Genomic DNA, 15860 nt, shown 5'->3' on the forward strand with positions numbered 1-15860 from the left:
GACCAAAATACCCTTCTAACACTGAATTCTAATAATCCCAACCAGAAATACACATAAAGGCAATTAATCACATACAAGCACATATAAACACGTATAAATAAATAATAAAATAAATCTAACGAAAAACGGGTTGTTACAGTTATTGTGTACCCAACGGTTGAAGCAAATAATTATGAAATCAAACCTGCACTTTTTAACTTAGTGCAGCAAAATCAATTTTCCGGATCACCGACTAAGGATCCGAATCTTCATATTTCTAACTTTTTAAGACTTAGTGGAACTTTGAAAGCAAACAAAGAAGCTGTAAGGCTGCACCTCTTTCCTTTCTCTTTAAGGGATAGAGCTAGTGCATGGTTTCACTCCTTGCAAAATGGTTCTACTACCTCATGGGACCAAATGAGGCAAGCATTTCTTGCCCGATTCTTTACCCCTAGTAAAACTGCTCAACTGAGGGATCAAATAACACGATTCACTCAAAGAGATAGGGAATCTCATTACGATGCGTGGGAGCGTTTCAAGGAAATGCTTAGGCTTTGCCCCCACCATGTTTTAGAGAAGTGGTTGATTGTCCATACTTTCTATAATGGTCTTTTGTATGCCACAAAAATGATTGTTGATGCAGCTGCAGATGGAGCTTTGATAAATAAAAATTACACAGCAGCATATGGTTTGCTCGAGGACATGGCTCAAAACCACTATCAGTGGACAAGTGAAAGAGTCATCACTGTTGTTGCTCCTTCACCCTCTAAAAAAGAGGCAGATATGTATGAAGTTTCTACCCTTGGTCATTTGAATGCTAAGGTGGACACACTTTTTCAAAAATTTGATAAATTAAGTGTAAGTGCTGTCACACCTGTTCCTGTTTTACCACCATGTGAAGTTTGTGGAATAGTCGGTCATACCGACGTTGAATGCCAACTAGGTAGTGTTGTTGAAAGTCTTGAGCAAGCGAAATATGCTCAATATAATCAAGGATTTAAGAACAATCAAAAAATTTATAAAAATCCTGAAAATCCCTTTGCAACAAACAACACCACCCGGTTTTGAAAACAACCAAAGAGGTCCTCAAAAATCCAACTTGGAACTTTTGCTAGAAAATTCTGTATTGCGTCTAACTAAGCAAAACCAAGAATTTAAAAACCAAACTGGATTTTTGAATGACTCTCTCATTAAGCTTACATCAAAAGTGGATTCCATTGCTACTTATAACAAAATGCTTGAGACTCAAATCTCTCAAGTGGCCTCTTCCTCAAAAACTCCCGGAATCTTTCTGGGTCAGCCTGAAACCAATCTCAAAGCCCATTTAAATGTTGTTACCCTTAGGAATGGTAGGCAACTAGAAGAGCCTCAAGTGAAAGATAAGGCTAAAGAGAGTGAGAAAGTGAGCAATAAACCACAAAGTGAGGAAGATGAGGTAAAAAGTGAAAAGCCAAAAACTTCATCACCTTATAAGCCAAAAATTTCATTTCCACAAAAACTTGTTAAACCTAACCTGGATGCGCAATTTAAAAAATTTGTGGACATGCTGAAAAAAAATATACATTAATGTTCCTTTTACTGAAGTTTTGTCTCAAATGTCTCTCTATGCAAATTTTTGAAAGATGTTTTATCAAAGAAAATAAAAATAGAGGATGATGAGACAATAACTTTAACAAGAGAATGTAGTGATGTCATACAAAAGAAATTGCCTCCAAAGCTCAAAGATCCTGGTAGTTTTTCCATCTCTTGTGTGATTGGAAATGAAAACATTGAGAAAACCATGTGTGATCTAGGAGCTAGTGTTAGCTTGTTGCCCTTATCCCTCTTTAAGATGTTTAGTATAGGTGAGTTGAAACCTACTAGGATGACCTTGCAGTTGATCGATCGTTCCAATATATATCCTGCCGGAATTCTTGAGGATATCTCCATTAAGGTGGGAAAAATTTATATCCCAGCGGATTTTATGGTAGTGGATATCGAGGAGGATTCCCAAATTCCAATCCTTCTAGGAAGGTCATTCCTTGCTACTGCGGGTGCTGTTATTGATGTTAAGAATGGTAAGATATCTTTTCATGTAGGTGATGAGAATGTAGAGTTTGAAATTGCCAATTTCATGAAGGGTCCCTCTATTTTTGATTCATGATGTATGATTGATGTTGTTGATCATTGTGTGAAAGAATGCTTCCTAGCGTCATCTGCACATAATGATCCCTTTGATCCTTTTTGAAGGTATTTTTGATTATCAAGCTAATGACGTTAAAATAGCGCTGTGTGGGAGGCAACCCTCGGGTTAATGTCATTTATTTTGTTGTGTTTTGAAGAATAATTAAAGAAAGGCCGCATAAAGGAATCAACAAATTCCACATAAAATAGGTGCACTCATCTAAGCAACATTAAATCATGTGAGCTTTTCCTTTTTCCTTTTTCCTTTATTGCAATTTTATCTTTTGTGTCATTGAGGACAATGCTTAGTCCAAGCATGGGGGAGTCAAGAAAGTGTCTAGTTTAAGTGTCTGTTTTTTAATTCCCTTTTATTTGAGTTTTTGCTTGTTTTGTAAGTGAAGGGCGAAGTGTAAGCAACGTGTCTGTTTTATGTTTTGTAATGTGATATAATATATATATATATATATATATATATATATATATATATATATATATATATATATATATGAGTTTCTTCCAAAAGGCCGTTTAAGGATGAATATGTACTTGAAAACAAAATCTTGTGTTTTGATTGTTCTTGCTATACCCACGTCATATTTCAATGTGAAATTCTCTCTTTGAGAAAAGCACAAAGTTGCAGTCTTTGAGTAAGTGTGTAGGTAGGTATTTTAAGGAGCACGTTCTAACTTCAGTGGTAAATTGACCCTCAAAAATTTTACGAGTAAAAGTAGTATAAGTTAGTGTGAGGAATAAAAAGATCAAAAGAAGGTGACCAAGTGCCCAAAACTGGTTGATCAACAAAACATTAAATAAATGATCAAGTGCCTAAAATTGGTTGATCATTAAGAGGGTCGAAAGCAAATATATATATATATATATATAAGGGGACATCATTGACTTGGGTTGGTAGGAGCTGCCCTCACTAGCCTCCCAAGGAAGATTTGGTTAACCTGAAAACTAATGTAGCTTCTGTAATTTCTTCTTCCTAATAAATGTCAAATGATCAAAGAATTCCCACCTCTCTTATATGAAATGAAAAAAGAACTTTTCTCTTTTGGTTTAGTATTAAAGTTAGAACTTGTTTCCTCATAATACCTCTTACGCAGGTGCAAGAAAAAGCTGGACTACACACACACACTCACTTGAAATTTGTTGTTGGGTTGAATAGGTCCATGAGAATCACTTGAGGTTATGATAAATGTACGCTGAAAACAAAGCCTTGGAGGAAACAAAAGTTTTTAATTTATGTTGTTCATGTTGTTATTGTTGTCATGTTGCTAAAGTTCTTTGCCTTTTGCTTGAGGACAAGCAAAGATTCAAGCATGTGGGAGTTTGATAAGTCAATAATTAGGTGGTTTTTAAGTGTTTATTTTAGTAGAATTTTATGTGTTTTAATTTCTTTTTAGAATTTTTGGTACTTCAAATTTGTTTGTTTTTATTTCAGGATCAAATATGATGAAGGATCAAGTCTTTGAGCAAAAGACTGGATTTAGAAGCATGGTTAAAGAAAGAAAGGATTCAAGCATGATTCAAGACTGATTTGGTGCATATTTATGTGCTGATTTAGTGCAAATTTATGTTCCGATTTGAGCTGTTTTTATGAACGATTTTAGTGCCTTATAATGTGGAACTATTTCCTTTTCTAGAGGCTGACTTTTGCTATATATAGAGAGAACAATCAGATTTGTAAATCTTCTTTGAATCTTGGAATATTTGTGACAGTTGTTTTCCATTGAATCAAATTGATCAAAGCTTTATTTTCTTGTTCTTTATTTCCTTGTTCTTTACAATTCCTCAACTTTACATTCAACAATCTACTTCCATGTCTTTCTATTCTGTCAATTTAATTTCTTCATCTACCATGACCATGAGTGAGTAGATCTCTAGGTCTTGGGATTGTTGGATGAGTCTAATGACTTAATTCCTATCAAACCAAGCCTAGAACCCTAATCTTATTTAAATCTATTTTCTAATCTAATTTCGTTGTTTTCAAACTCAGTAACAAGTATTAAACGAAGGACCGAAAGGTGAAGTTTAATAGTTGTTATTTCATCATTTCAAATATCAAACGAAGTATCGAAAGATGAAGTTTGATATTGGAACAAATGAAATAGACGAGACGACACAAAACTTGATGGGAACACCCCAAATGAATAGTTTTGTGAAGTACTGAGGCAATAAATTTCGCTCTTAAATGGTTTCAATAACAATCAACCATGAGAATAGGCGTGATTGTTATTGAAACACACTCATGGATTCTGAAAGGAACCATGAAATACATTAGAGAAACTTGTCTTTAGAAACGGATTTAATTTAAGAGGAAAATATAGGTTTGGATTGTGAGTAATTTGTCATTACGATGAACTAATAATTCCGAGACACTTTTTATTATCTAAATTTTATATCAATCAATCTGTTTAATTTCTAAACTTTAAACCTTTCAGCTAATCATAATTAGAAAAAAATCGGTAATTACAACAACTCCCTGTGGAACGATATTTTACAACTTCGATAGAACCGTGCGCTTGCGGATTTCACAACAATATACAACCCACACACTCCAAGGAATGACATGACCTATATTAACAACATACCATTCTAATTCTAAAAAAGCATACTATTGTTAGGGTTGGAACTATTCTACTAAGTTCAAGTACAATTTTGAACAAATAGAGATGCTCCTTATTTGTTTTGTTCTATTAATATTGATTTATGTAAGCTTTGAGGTTCAAACTCCGACAAAAAAAGTATTAATATTAATTTTTAATCGATAATTATTGGTTGTAATGTGCTCATAACTTAGGAGTGTGCATGATTTGCGGTCCAAGAATTACAACCTTTTCTTTCTTTTTTTCTTTTAATTAATTTTATTTTATTTTTATCAAAAACCCCATGTTGCGGTAGGAAAATGGAGCAGGGCAGAGGCTTAGCTGTTCCTCAAATAATTAATGATCAAGGTGATTGATGTAGAGATATTGGGGAACATCAACGACGGCCAAAGTGATGTATATATGCAAGTTGGTTTCGCATATTTTCTCAATATTGGAAAAATTAGTTGATTTGTTGGTGCTTTTGGAGTTGACACGGATGTTTAGATTATTAAAAAGTCAAAAAACAATTGTGCAACTTGGACTTTGTTTGTACTCTTAACTTGCTTCTAGGTCTCTCATTCAATTCATAAATTCATAATTTGACAAACAGACAAAGGGAGTAACATGGAGTATCGATGCAAAAATAAAACATTAATTTTTTATAACCTGAAATATATCACAATTTGAGTAGTAGAGATCAATGGCGAGTTAAATGTTTCGATAATCTACACTTGTGTAGAGTGTTTAATCAATTGACTATAACTTTTTTTTACTTCATAAGTTTCTCGGTCGTTTTATTCTTTTTCCGAAAATATTTTTATTCCCTCCGTTTTATAATACTTGTCCATTTTAAAGAAATTATACATTCAAAGCAATCAAATAAATGTTGTCATTTTTTATGAAATTATTTGTGTTTTATCTATAATACTCTTACTCATTTATTATTTCATTTTATTATTTCTCTCTCTACAACAATAAATAGGTAAGAGTATTATTGATAACCAATAATTAATGTTGCATTGAAACTTGAAAGTGACAAGTAAAGTGAAACAAAATTATTCTCCAAAATGGACAAGTATTGTGAAACGGATGGAGTATTTGTTTTTATTATATAATAGGAAAGATTTTTTGAATTTTATAATTCGAAATGTGCTAAATTTCATCAAACAGTTTACAATAATTTCATGTTTATGTGGATTCAACATATTTTTATTATATAAAATAATGATATGCATTTCAACTAATCCGCTCCAAGGGCTATGTTACAATTATCAAGTTCAAGACTTTCATTCTTTTTCAATCTTGACTCCATGTCCAACCTTTTCTTCAGAGTCGAAGTTTACAACAAGGTACAAATCATCATCTCTTATTATCCCATAACATGTCGTCAGACTCAGTTCATTATAGACAATCATCCAACCGACATATATTTCATCCCTTGACTTTGGATCTTCTTGATGGTGTTGTCTTCATATTCTACCTTGTAATTTAAGATTCTTCCTATTTTTGACCTTTTAATTTTCTCTATAGACATAAAGTGCAGGAAAGTGGCCTTGAGGTTGAATTTTATGGACATGAGGCTTATTTATTATATTAATGTGCTATTTTAAATTATAGGTGTAATAAATTATAATTGGTAAACATGGATTTTACAAAAACTAAAAAAAAAATATAAGGGTAAAAATGGAAGAAAAAATGATAAGCTATAAGCTCAAACGCTACAAAAAAATATAAGGGTAAAAATAACTTATAAGCTCGTGAAATAAGTTAAAAATTTGTGGTGAAAAACCATTACCAAACAGAGCATTTTTAGTCAAACGAGCTTATAAATTATCCGCTATAAGCTAACTTATTGGCCTTTACAAACAGAGCCTAGTAGATGCTTGTAATCTGACGTTGTATAGCTATTTTAATTTGGTGGATCTTTTGCTTAAGTTTAAAATCTTATGAGTCAAAAATAATGTTTAGCATCTTATTTTAATGAATCGAAGCTAATTAAAAATTTACAAGAATAAAAATTCTATAAAGCATGGATTAGAAATGCATCACAGGATGTTTGTCTACCACAATGATTGCATAGTGTGCCAAATTTTTTGGTTCAAAGATGCAGAATTATAACATGTTACATAAATAGTTTCATGGACAACATGTTTTCTCCAATAAACGAATAAACAAATTTCAATATTCTTTCACCAAATGAACATACAAAAAAATTAAATAATTAAACACTAGCTTCAAACTTCCTATATTTACACTAAAATTAAAACCAACCAATATATATCTAATCTTCACCTACAAAAATATACTATCAACACTCCCCCTATTTCAACAACTAGTATATATGTGATGCAAATCCCATGAGTGGAGATAAGGGCTTTAAGGACTTTAATTAACACCTCAACATGATTATAAGGGCATAATTATAAGGGCTTAAATAATTAATTAATCTCAAAATCCCATAAGTGGAGATAAGGGTGACAAAGGAGGAACACTGAAGATAGTTCCCATAACATCAGTATCCCAAAACCCTTTCCAACATGAAGGAGTCAAAGGAGCTGCTGAAATCCCTTCTTCTTTCTTAACTTGCTTAGTATTATTATTAATCTCAACACAGTTTCCTTCATCTCTTTGTCTTTTCTTACCAACTTTGATGCAGTTAGAAAGTGAAGATTCTACAGAATCAGTAGCAACATCTAGAGGGAAGTTCAATATGGCCTTACTTCCTCTCATCTGAAAAGCAGCTTTATCATAAGCTTTTGCAGCTTCTATGGCTGTGTCAAAAGTTCCAAGCCATACTCTTGATCCTTTTCTATTAGGGTCACGGATTTCTGCAGCAAATTTTCCCCATGTTCTTCTTCTAACACCTCTATAGTGCTTATTATCCTCTTTGGTGTTGGTGGTTTCACTTTTTACTATGTTTTGTTGTGGGAGAAGTTTGGTTGTGGAAGGGATTGTGATGTTCAAGGAGGGTTTGCGGTTGCTTAGGTTTGAGGATGATCTTGGAGGTTTGGAGAAAGAGTTTTGAGGGATTTGAAAATGGGTTTGTGTTTGTGTCATGGTATTGCTTTGAGAAATTGAATTTTGAATATCTAGATTGTTTGAGGACCAAAAAGTGAAGGTAGACTCAAAGGTTTGCGGTTGCATACTTCTAATTTGAGGTTGTTCTGTTTTTTTGGAGTAATTAAGAGAGGAGTGTGCTATATTTGGAATGGGAAGAGAGGAATTGGTTGAGTGGAAAATAAGGAGTGAAGAGTATATAAATGTGAGGGGGTTATAATGGAAGAAAAGTAGAAATAAAATAAAAGAAAACAATAAAGTAAATAAAAGGGTGGCTTCTATGGAGATTCCAAGATGGAGAGAGGAAGCATCGTTTTGTAGGTATCACTAATTAATGGTTTTGGTGACAATATTGTCGTTTTGGTGGTTTTCAAATCTTAACTTGACTTTGTGATGATAAAGGGGACCACAACTTCACCAAATGACTCTTCCCGGCGACTTCCTACCTAATGCTTGCTCTGCCTGTGGTTTTGGTTTTGGTTGATTGATTTGGAATGCATAAGTATAATACTTTAAAATATTTTGATAAAATTGGTTATGTGTGTGTGATAGCAATTCGAATCCTCCTCTTTACCCAAACGGTTTTGCTCACTCCCAAAGTAAAAGTCCAAAATGCCCATACGTGACTTAACAAACACTAGTGTATTCTGTACTTATGTTAAGTCACGTTGCGTGACTTAACATACGCTAGTGTTAGCTCAGCGTGACTTAAGTCACAGTCACGCACCACTGAGCCTTCGCGCGAGTTAACTCACGCTAGTTGGCCAGTGGCCAGAACTGAAGAACAAACGTTTTTTGGTCTGTGGTCAGTTTTTCAACATTCAATCCACACGTTTTTTTTACCAAATTTTACACGTTTTTTGACCACATTAATGGTGTTTACAACCTATACTATCATTCTCACCTATAAATACCCCCCATACTTCCCTAATTCCTCACACCATATCACTTTCTCCCTCGCCTCACTCTCTCCCTCTATTTCTCTTCTTTCTTTTTTTTTTCAATATTCTCTTTGGGGGGCAAAAGTGATCAAACTTCTTCGGGGTAAAATAGTGAGTAGCCGACTTGGGGAAGTGATCGACCGTTGAGATAAGTTTAAATCTGCTTTTTTTAACCCCAGAAACTTTTTACCGTGGGTAAAAAGAATTTCTTGGGGTAAAAAAAAACAGATTTAAATTTAACCCAAAGGTTGATGATATAGTTTCCCCAAGAAGGCTGCTCACTATTTTACCCCAAGAAGGTTGCTCACTTTTTACCCCAAGAAGGAGAAAATAATTAGTGAATTTGAATAAATTATTGTATGAATTATTGTATTTTGTGAATTATTAATAAAATGAGACGTTGTTATATGCCTCAATTTTGTTCATTCCTTTTTATTTTATATTTGATTTTATTTTCTAATGTTGTAAATAAAATATCGAATCAATATTGTATTGTATGAATAATATCGAATCAATATTTATTTTAAGTGCATAAATAAATTTGAATATAGTAAATAAAATAATTTAGATTAATGTAAATAAAATAATTTAGATTAATGTAAACAAAATAATATATAATAAAGTAAATGAAATAATTTAGAATAAAGTTAATAAAATAATCCTGGGCTCAAGAACACACATTTTTTTGACTTTGTTCAATGTATTTTAATTGATTTTACACGTTTTTATTAAGTTTTTACACGTTTTTTGACCTTATTTATGGTAGATATAACCTATGTTACAATCCCCCCTATAAATACACCTCTAAACTTCCTCATTTCCTCACACCATCTCCCATTCTCACTCTCCTCATCACTCTCTCCCCCTATGAATCTTCTTCCTTTCCTTCTTTTTTTTCCTTCTTTATTTTGGTGTAAAAAGAGAAAGAATGATAAGTAGTGGGAATGTTAGGGAAAAGATAAGTAGTGAGCAGCTTTCTTGGGGAAAGAACCAGATTGGGTAAAACTAAATGTGCAAATTTAGTTTTACCACAGGAAGGTCGGTTTTCTGGTGGTTTACTTTTAGTTTTACGCAGAGAGGTCGGTTTTCTGGTGGATTTTATTTTTTCGCAGATTTAGTTTTATCCCATTGTAAATGTAATAAGAATTATATTAATAAAATGATATTTTATATCTATTATTTTTGTTTCTTTATTTATGTTAATTGTTGCATTTATTTTACGATTGCGTATTGAATTAATAAATTCGAATAAAGTAAATAAATGATTTTGAATAAATTCAGCGTGAATTTGAATAAAAATTGTGTATTGAATAAATTCGAATAAAGGTTACGTTACATTACATAAACAACATGTATGTCAACTATATATGTTCATAAATATGTCCTATAATTACATTACATTACATTCGGGAATGCACCTTCCAACTACAACAATTGTCTTGCCCCTGAATGGGGCAAATTCAAATTGGTAAAGCAGCAAGACTCCAGCATGCGATCATCATTTTAAATGATGGTATTCAAGTGTCAAAAGAATGAGGTCCATTCCTTGACACTTGAATATCATCATTCTAAATGCTCATCGAATGCTGGAGTCCTGCCGATTAACAAGTTTGAATTGCCCCATCCAGAGTAAGACAATTGTTGTGGTTGGAATGTGCATTCCAACTACAACAATTGGCTTCCCTTTGAATGGGGTAAATTTAAACTCGCCAAACAACATGTCCTCAGAATTCGCCCGAAATTCATGTTTTTCCTTTGAAAAGAATAAATTTTTGTTAGGCTTGCTTCAGATGATGGTATTCAAGTGCCAACGAAATGAGGTTCATTCCTTGACACTTCAATACCTTCATCTAAACCAGCTAACAAGAATTTAATCCTTTCAAAGGAAAAACATGAATGTTGAGCGAATGTTGAGGACCTGACGTTTGGCGAGTTTGAATTACCCCATTTAAAGGTAAGATAGTTGTTGTAGTTGGAAGGTGCATTCCCTACCTAATCACGATCTTCTGGCAGAATCAGACTCTTGATAATATCTTCAGTTGATCTCAGCAACGTCACCCGCATATCGATCCGCTAGAACATGCTGTGCTCCCAAAACATGCTTGTCACGTTTTCGTCGTTCTTTAACTCCACCCAAGTGAATGATACCCTCCCCTCGTCGAGCGTTGGACGTTTATACCAGACGTATTCCACCCTCCATGAGTCTCTGGGGCTGAGTGCTTGGCTGAATTCATTCAGTTGATCCTTGAGACCTCTTATCGTTACATCAAGGCACCGAACCTTCAACCTCTGAGGTTCTCCGCCGTTGAATTCTGCATGAACGTCGATCCACCCGACCATTGCTTCAAATCTACACAATTAGAAATTAAACACAATCAATGAAAAACTCATTCAAACATTTCATCAAACACTTGGAGTGCAAATTATACATAAACCCTAAAAATGATAACTACAACATAAACATACAAACATCTCAATAATTAAGCAATATTACTCATTTGCATGTAACATTGTATCATATCTTCCAAAAATAAAAAAATTAGACAAACCCTAAATCTAAAAAATTCTAATCCAAGTGTAAAAAATCTAACATAATCATGCAAACATCTAAACATCATAACAATTAAACACTATAAGCAGGGGCGGAGCCACGTATAGTGTTCTGTGGGCTTGTGCCCCCACTATTTTTGAAGGTGTGTTTAGCTTCATCCATATTACATTATATGCATATACATACACACACTAATATATACACATGTATCATTTATTTATTTGTTATATTTACTCAAAAAATGTTTTATCGACCTTCCATATGGAACCTATTAAACTATTAAACAAAAACGTGCTCTGCACATCTTCTTCTTTTATATGTTAGTTTCATTTTTCTTATTAATTGATATTAATATACGATAATAATGTTATTATATATTAAGGAAAAACTTAAGAGGTTTGAGTCAAAAGGGGTTATCAATCTTTCTATTAAAATTACAAAAACAAACTTTGTTTTTTATTAGTCATTTTGAATTTTAAATGTGTCTTTAGTAAATTAATTTAATCTTTAAATATATTTTTCACTAATCAATTTGGCCTATACAATGAATAACAAAAGAAGCATTTGAAGATGTGTTCATAGTTTTGATAAATTTCAAATATTTTAGTGAAAACACATCACACATTTAGAAACCAAAATGACTACTCTAAATTTGTATTATACATCGGCGTCTAAATTGTTTAAGATGACTCTGCTATAAAATTAGAATAGGGTTTCCAAATTCTTTAAGAAGACTCTGCTACAAATTTATATACATATATATATATATATATATATATATATATATATATTGCCCCCACTATTCAAAATTTCTGGCTCCGCCACTGACTATAAGTCATTTGCATGTAACATTCTATCATTTCTTGCAAAAAAAAATTAAAATTTTAACAAAACACTAACCTAAAAAAATTCTAGATTAAGTGAAAAAAATCTATCATACCAACATAATTTAAGTGAAAGCTTACTTGTTCTTGTTGTTGGAGTGTTGTTTGATTTGAAGTTGAAGGAATTTTGGAGTTGGGTAATTTGAGAGAGAATTGAGATTTGAGTGTGTGTTGTTTGAAAATGAGGCAGAATGAGGTTCTGCATGGGCTAATAACAGCACGCAATGTGAGTTAACTCACGTAACGTGACTTAACTCACGTTGCGTGACTTAAGTCACGCTACTATTATAACTGGCGTGAGTTAACTGACGCTACGTGAGTTAACATGCGTAAGGGCATTTTGGACTTTTACTTTGGGAATGAGTGAAACCATATGGGTAAAGAGCAGCACTCTAGCAATTCTACACCATCAGCTGAAGAGTTTATCGATCCAATTGATGAAGAGTCCATTGGGCCTAGTAACCCAACATATGTGAAGCTTAAGAGGAGAGAGTTGCTCTTTAGGCACCCGCTAATTGCTCAAAAAATGCAACTACCGTTGGATGAGTAGTAGTTAACCGTCGTTTGCCATAAAACGGTAGTTAAATGTCATTTCACGACTTTTAGATTGGTCCAATCATTTTTTAAATTGGTTTAACCGATTTAAGAAGTCTCACGAGCAGTTGTAGGAGAAAGAGACCAAATGATTATAATAAGCTATGGGCTTATGATTGTAGCCTAATCCCCCTTTTGTATACTATATAATCATGCTAGCAAAATTAGTGAACCAAATTGGACCCGTGAGTACATGCTTACTTATAGTAAAATTGCAATTTTGCACATTTTGATTGAAAAATCAAAATAAATCAGGACATATTCAGAATACTATAAAACTCTGTAGATCCTCTCTATGCAGTTTTATAGAGGCGTCTGCAAAAATCAACTCAAAATTTGATTTATAGGTTGAAATTTCCATGATTGTTTTTTAGTTTATGATGTAACACCCTATTTTCCCAACATAAAAATTTTGTAAAATAAATCAGAGTTTCTCAACACAAACGGAATGTCGCATTTATTTTCATCAAATCATAAACGGAATAAATAAATATTAATCCTTCAAAATCCAACAACGTAATATTTAAAACTTCGCAGCGGAATAATTCAACATCTTAAATAATCTTTGGCACAAGGGCATCAACATAAAATCTCATAAAATCTTAGTTCAACAATAATTCTTGAAAACTTCAAAAATAATACGTAAGGAACAGAAAGCAACAACAAAATTCCCATCCCGTTACGTATCAGAGCACCTAAGACACACACTTGTGAGAGAGTCCACTCCGCAACTAATCTTGGTTACCTGCAAGTTACCCATACGAAGAGCAACATTTTCAAGCAGAAGTGGTGAGATTTCACAAACAACAATATTAAGCATATAATGCATCAATTACATTTAACAACATAAACATCATCAACATATCATAATAATAATCATGTAAAATCTTAGCATCATCATAAACAACTTCGTAATCAATCATCAACATCAACTTCATGATCAACTTAATCAACTTGACGACTTTGACTCGACTATGCAACTTCAACTTCTGAAATCTTCTTGACAATGCAAATGCATGTGGTACCAGTCCAGGGCATCAAGCCCCCAACATATATGAGCGTAAAAAGGCTCTCAGGGCATCAAGCCCCCAACATAATTGAGCAAAAGCTCCAGGGCATCAAGCCCCCAACGTATTTGAGCAATGGCTCCAGGGCATCAAGCCCCCAACTTGAATGAGTATGCATGGACTCAACTTCTTACAACTTAAAATATCATGAACATCTTATATGACTCCAATAATTTGGACAACATCTTACAACTTTACAACTTAGACCGACATTTACAACTCTATGATATTAATAGTCGACAACAGCAGAATAGCAACATAGGCAACATATAACAATTCTTATATATCATATCATCATTAAAGAATGAACCACATCAACATAAACATCGTAAATAATACATATAGTACATATTTAACAACATCACATTACTAATAATATTAATCATCTTAATTCAGGCTTTCTAGATAGCTTCTAACATCATAAATAACTTTCATTCCTACCCCAAGGTCGTCTCATGACTACACGTGCGAATTCAAGGCAGCCTACTACTAGTTAGACTCATCATAGCATAGGTTAGATACTCTTAAACACCTTAATTGAACTCATAGTACACAAGCTTTGAAGTTTTGAGACAATCCATAAGTTTTGGTTTAACTTAGAAATAGTTATGCCGAATTTTCATAAAGTTTTACTAAGACCCACTTGGAGTATCTTCATCATAACTCAAAATATAAAAATCATTTTTGAGCCAAACCAAGACCAATAGAAAGCTAACACAATTATCTAAAACTTTCATGTTTACAACGAAGACAAATTCAAAACGGAAAAGGGTGAAAAATGTGAATGTTTTCTAGATTGGCCCGACAGAAAATCGGTGGCCGATTTTGACAAACCGGGGGCCGATTTTTGCAGAACTAAAACTGGAAATTCAGATCAGAAATTGGTGGCCAATTTTGACAATTCGGTGGCCGATTTTGGGCTTCTCAGCAGTTCAAAAATCAGTTTAACAATGCGTTTTTCACTTAAGAATCACTCTTAAATCCCAATTTTTATCAACCCAAATTCCAAAATTGATAGAAACCTCTACCTATGATTATTCTATGAACTGAACACCAACTGGACATGAATTTGATAGACTCCTATTCAACTAACAACCTATAACGACTTCAAACCATAATTCTCAAATTCTCACAAACTCAACCTACACCATGTTAAATCTAATTATCAGAATTACAGGCTTAATAATACTGAATGTTAGTCTCACCTTTACCTTAGAAAGATGAAATCGCAGCTCTCCCTTGTCTTCTCCTCTTCTCTAGTCTTTTCTTCCTTTTTCACCAAAAACTGATCGTACGTTCTCCAACTTCTAAACCTAACTTCTCCTATTTAAATCACCTCATCTATTTTATCCTATTTCTTCTTTCTACCACCAACTTTCTAAATTCACAAAATAATCCCTCAACTTAATATTTATTTTATTTTCAAATCTTATTTTATTAAATAATAAATAAGTCACAACATCTCATAAAATTCTCTAAAATCACATAAATCACACCAATCATATACATATAATCTAAAACTCATTAAAATAATCAATTAATTAAAACGGGCGTTACATATGACGCTTTAAAAATTCGTAATTATTGCATCATTTGTCAGAAAATTCTAATTTTACGTGGATAGTCATGTTTTTGTGTCCTAAACATGCATGCACAAAATCATAAAAAAAAACAAACCTCTAGATCACTTTTCTGAACTTTTTGTCTACACGGAAATGTAGCAGGACCGAAATAAGAAGAATATCAAATCATATGGGTATAATATGTGTTATTTACAAGGTCACTTTAAAGACTTCATGTATATTACAAGATCAATTTGAACAATTAATATTTTTTTTAAGGGAAGATATTATATCCTTGAAATGAACAATTGTATGCATTTTTTGAAACAATGAAAATATCTAAATATTGTTTTCATTATTTCCAAAAATCATCCTCGTCGTTTCTTTGAGCCGCAGACTTTGCAAGGGACGTGATAGGCCGTTCTTGGTTGTTCGATTCAGATCCGGTTTTGATCCGAAGGATTTCGAGCG

The 15860-nt window shown here is 33.0% G+C and overlaps 1 protein-coding gene, 1 non-coding gene and 1 pseudogene across 2 annotated transcripts; 1 reads left to right on the top strand and 2 right to left on the bottom strand.

Moving 5' to 3' along the window:
• Positions 1-444: 444 nt before the first annotated feature.
• On the bottom strand, positions 445-551 carry LOC146954607 (small nucleolar RNA R71). The gene has a single exon (XR_015025222.1). It is a non-coding gene; the product is annotated as a small nucleolar RNA R71 (small nucleolar RNA).
• Positions 552-1213: 662 nt separating this feature from the next.
• LOC146954608 (uncharacterized) lies at positions 1214-2206 on the top strand (annotated as a pseudogene).
• A 4677-nt stretch (positions 2207-6883) lies between these two features.
• Positions 6884-8133, bottom strand: LOC146954609 (ethylene-responsive transcription factor 5-like). The gene has a single exon (XM_085717254.1). It carries the CDS (start codon positions 7875-7877, stop codon positions 7182-7184), a length of 696 nt encoding a protein of 231 aa, XP_085573380.1. The 5' UTR covers positions 7878-8133; the 3' UTR covers positions 6884-7181.
• Positions 8134-15860: the final 7727 nt, after the last annotated feature.

This window comes from Medicago sativa, chromosome 1, assembly GCF_051527215.1.
Source record: "Medicago sativa cultivar Bolivia chromosome 1, Bolivia_mono, whole genome shotgun sequence".
In the NCBI taxonomy this organism is placed as follows: domain Eukaryota; kingdom Viridiplantae; phylum Streptophyta; class Magnoliopsida; order Fabales; family Fabaceae; genus Medicago; species Medicago sativa.

Coding starts and splice junctions, on each gene's coding strand:
- LOC146954609 (XM_085717254.1), bottom strand. CDS start 7,877: ATGCAACCGCAAACCTTTGAGTCTACCTTCACTTTTTGGTCCTCAAAC.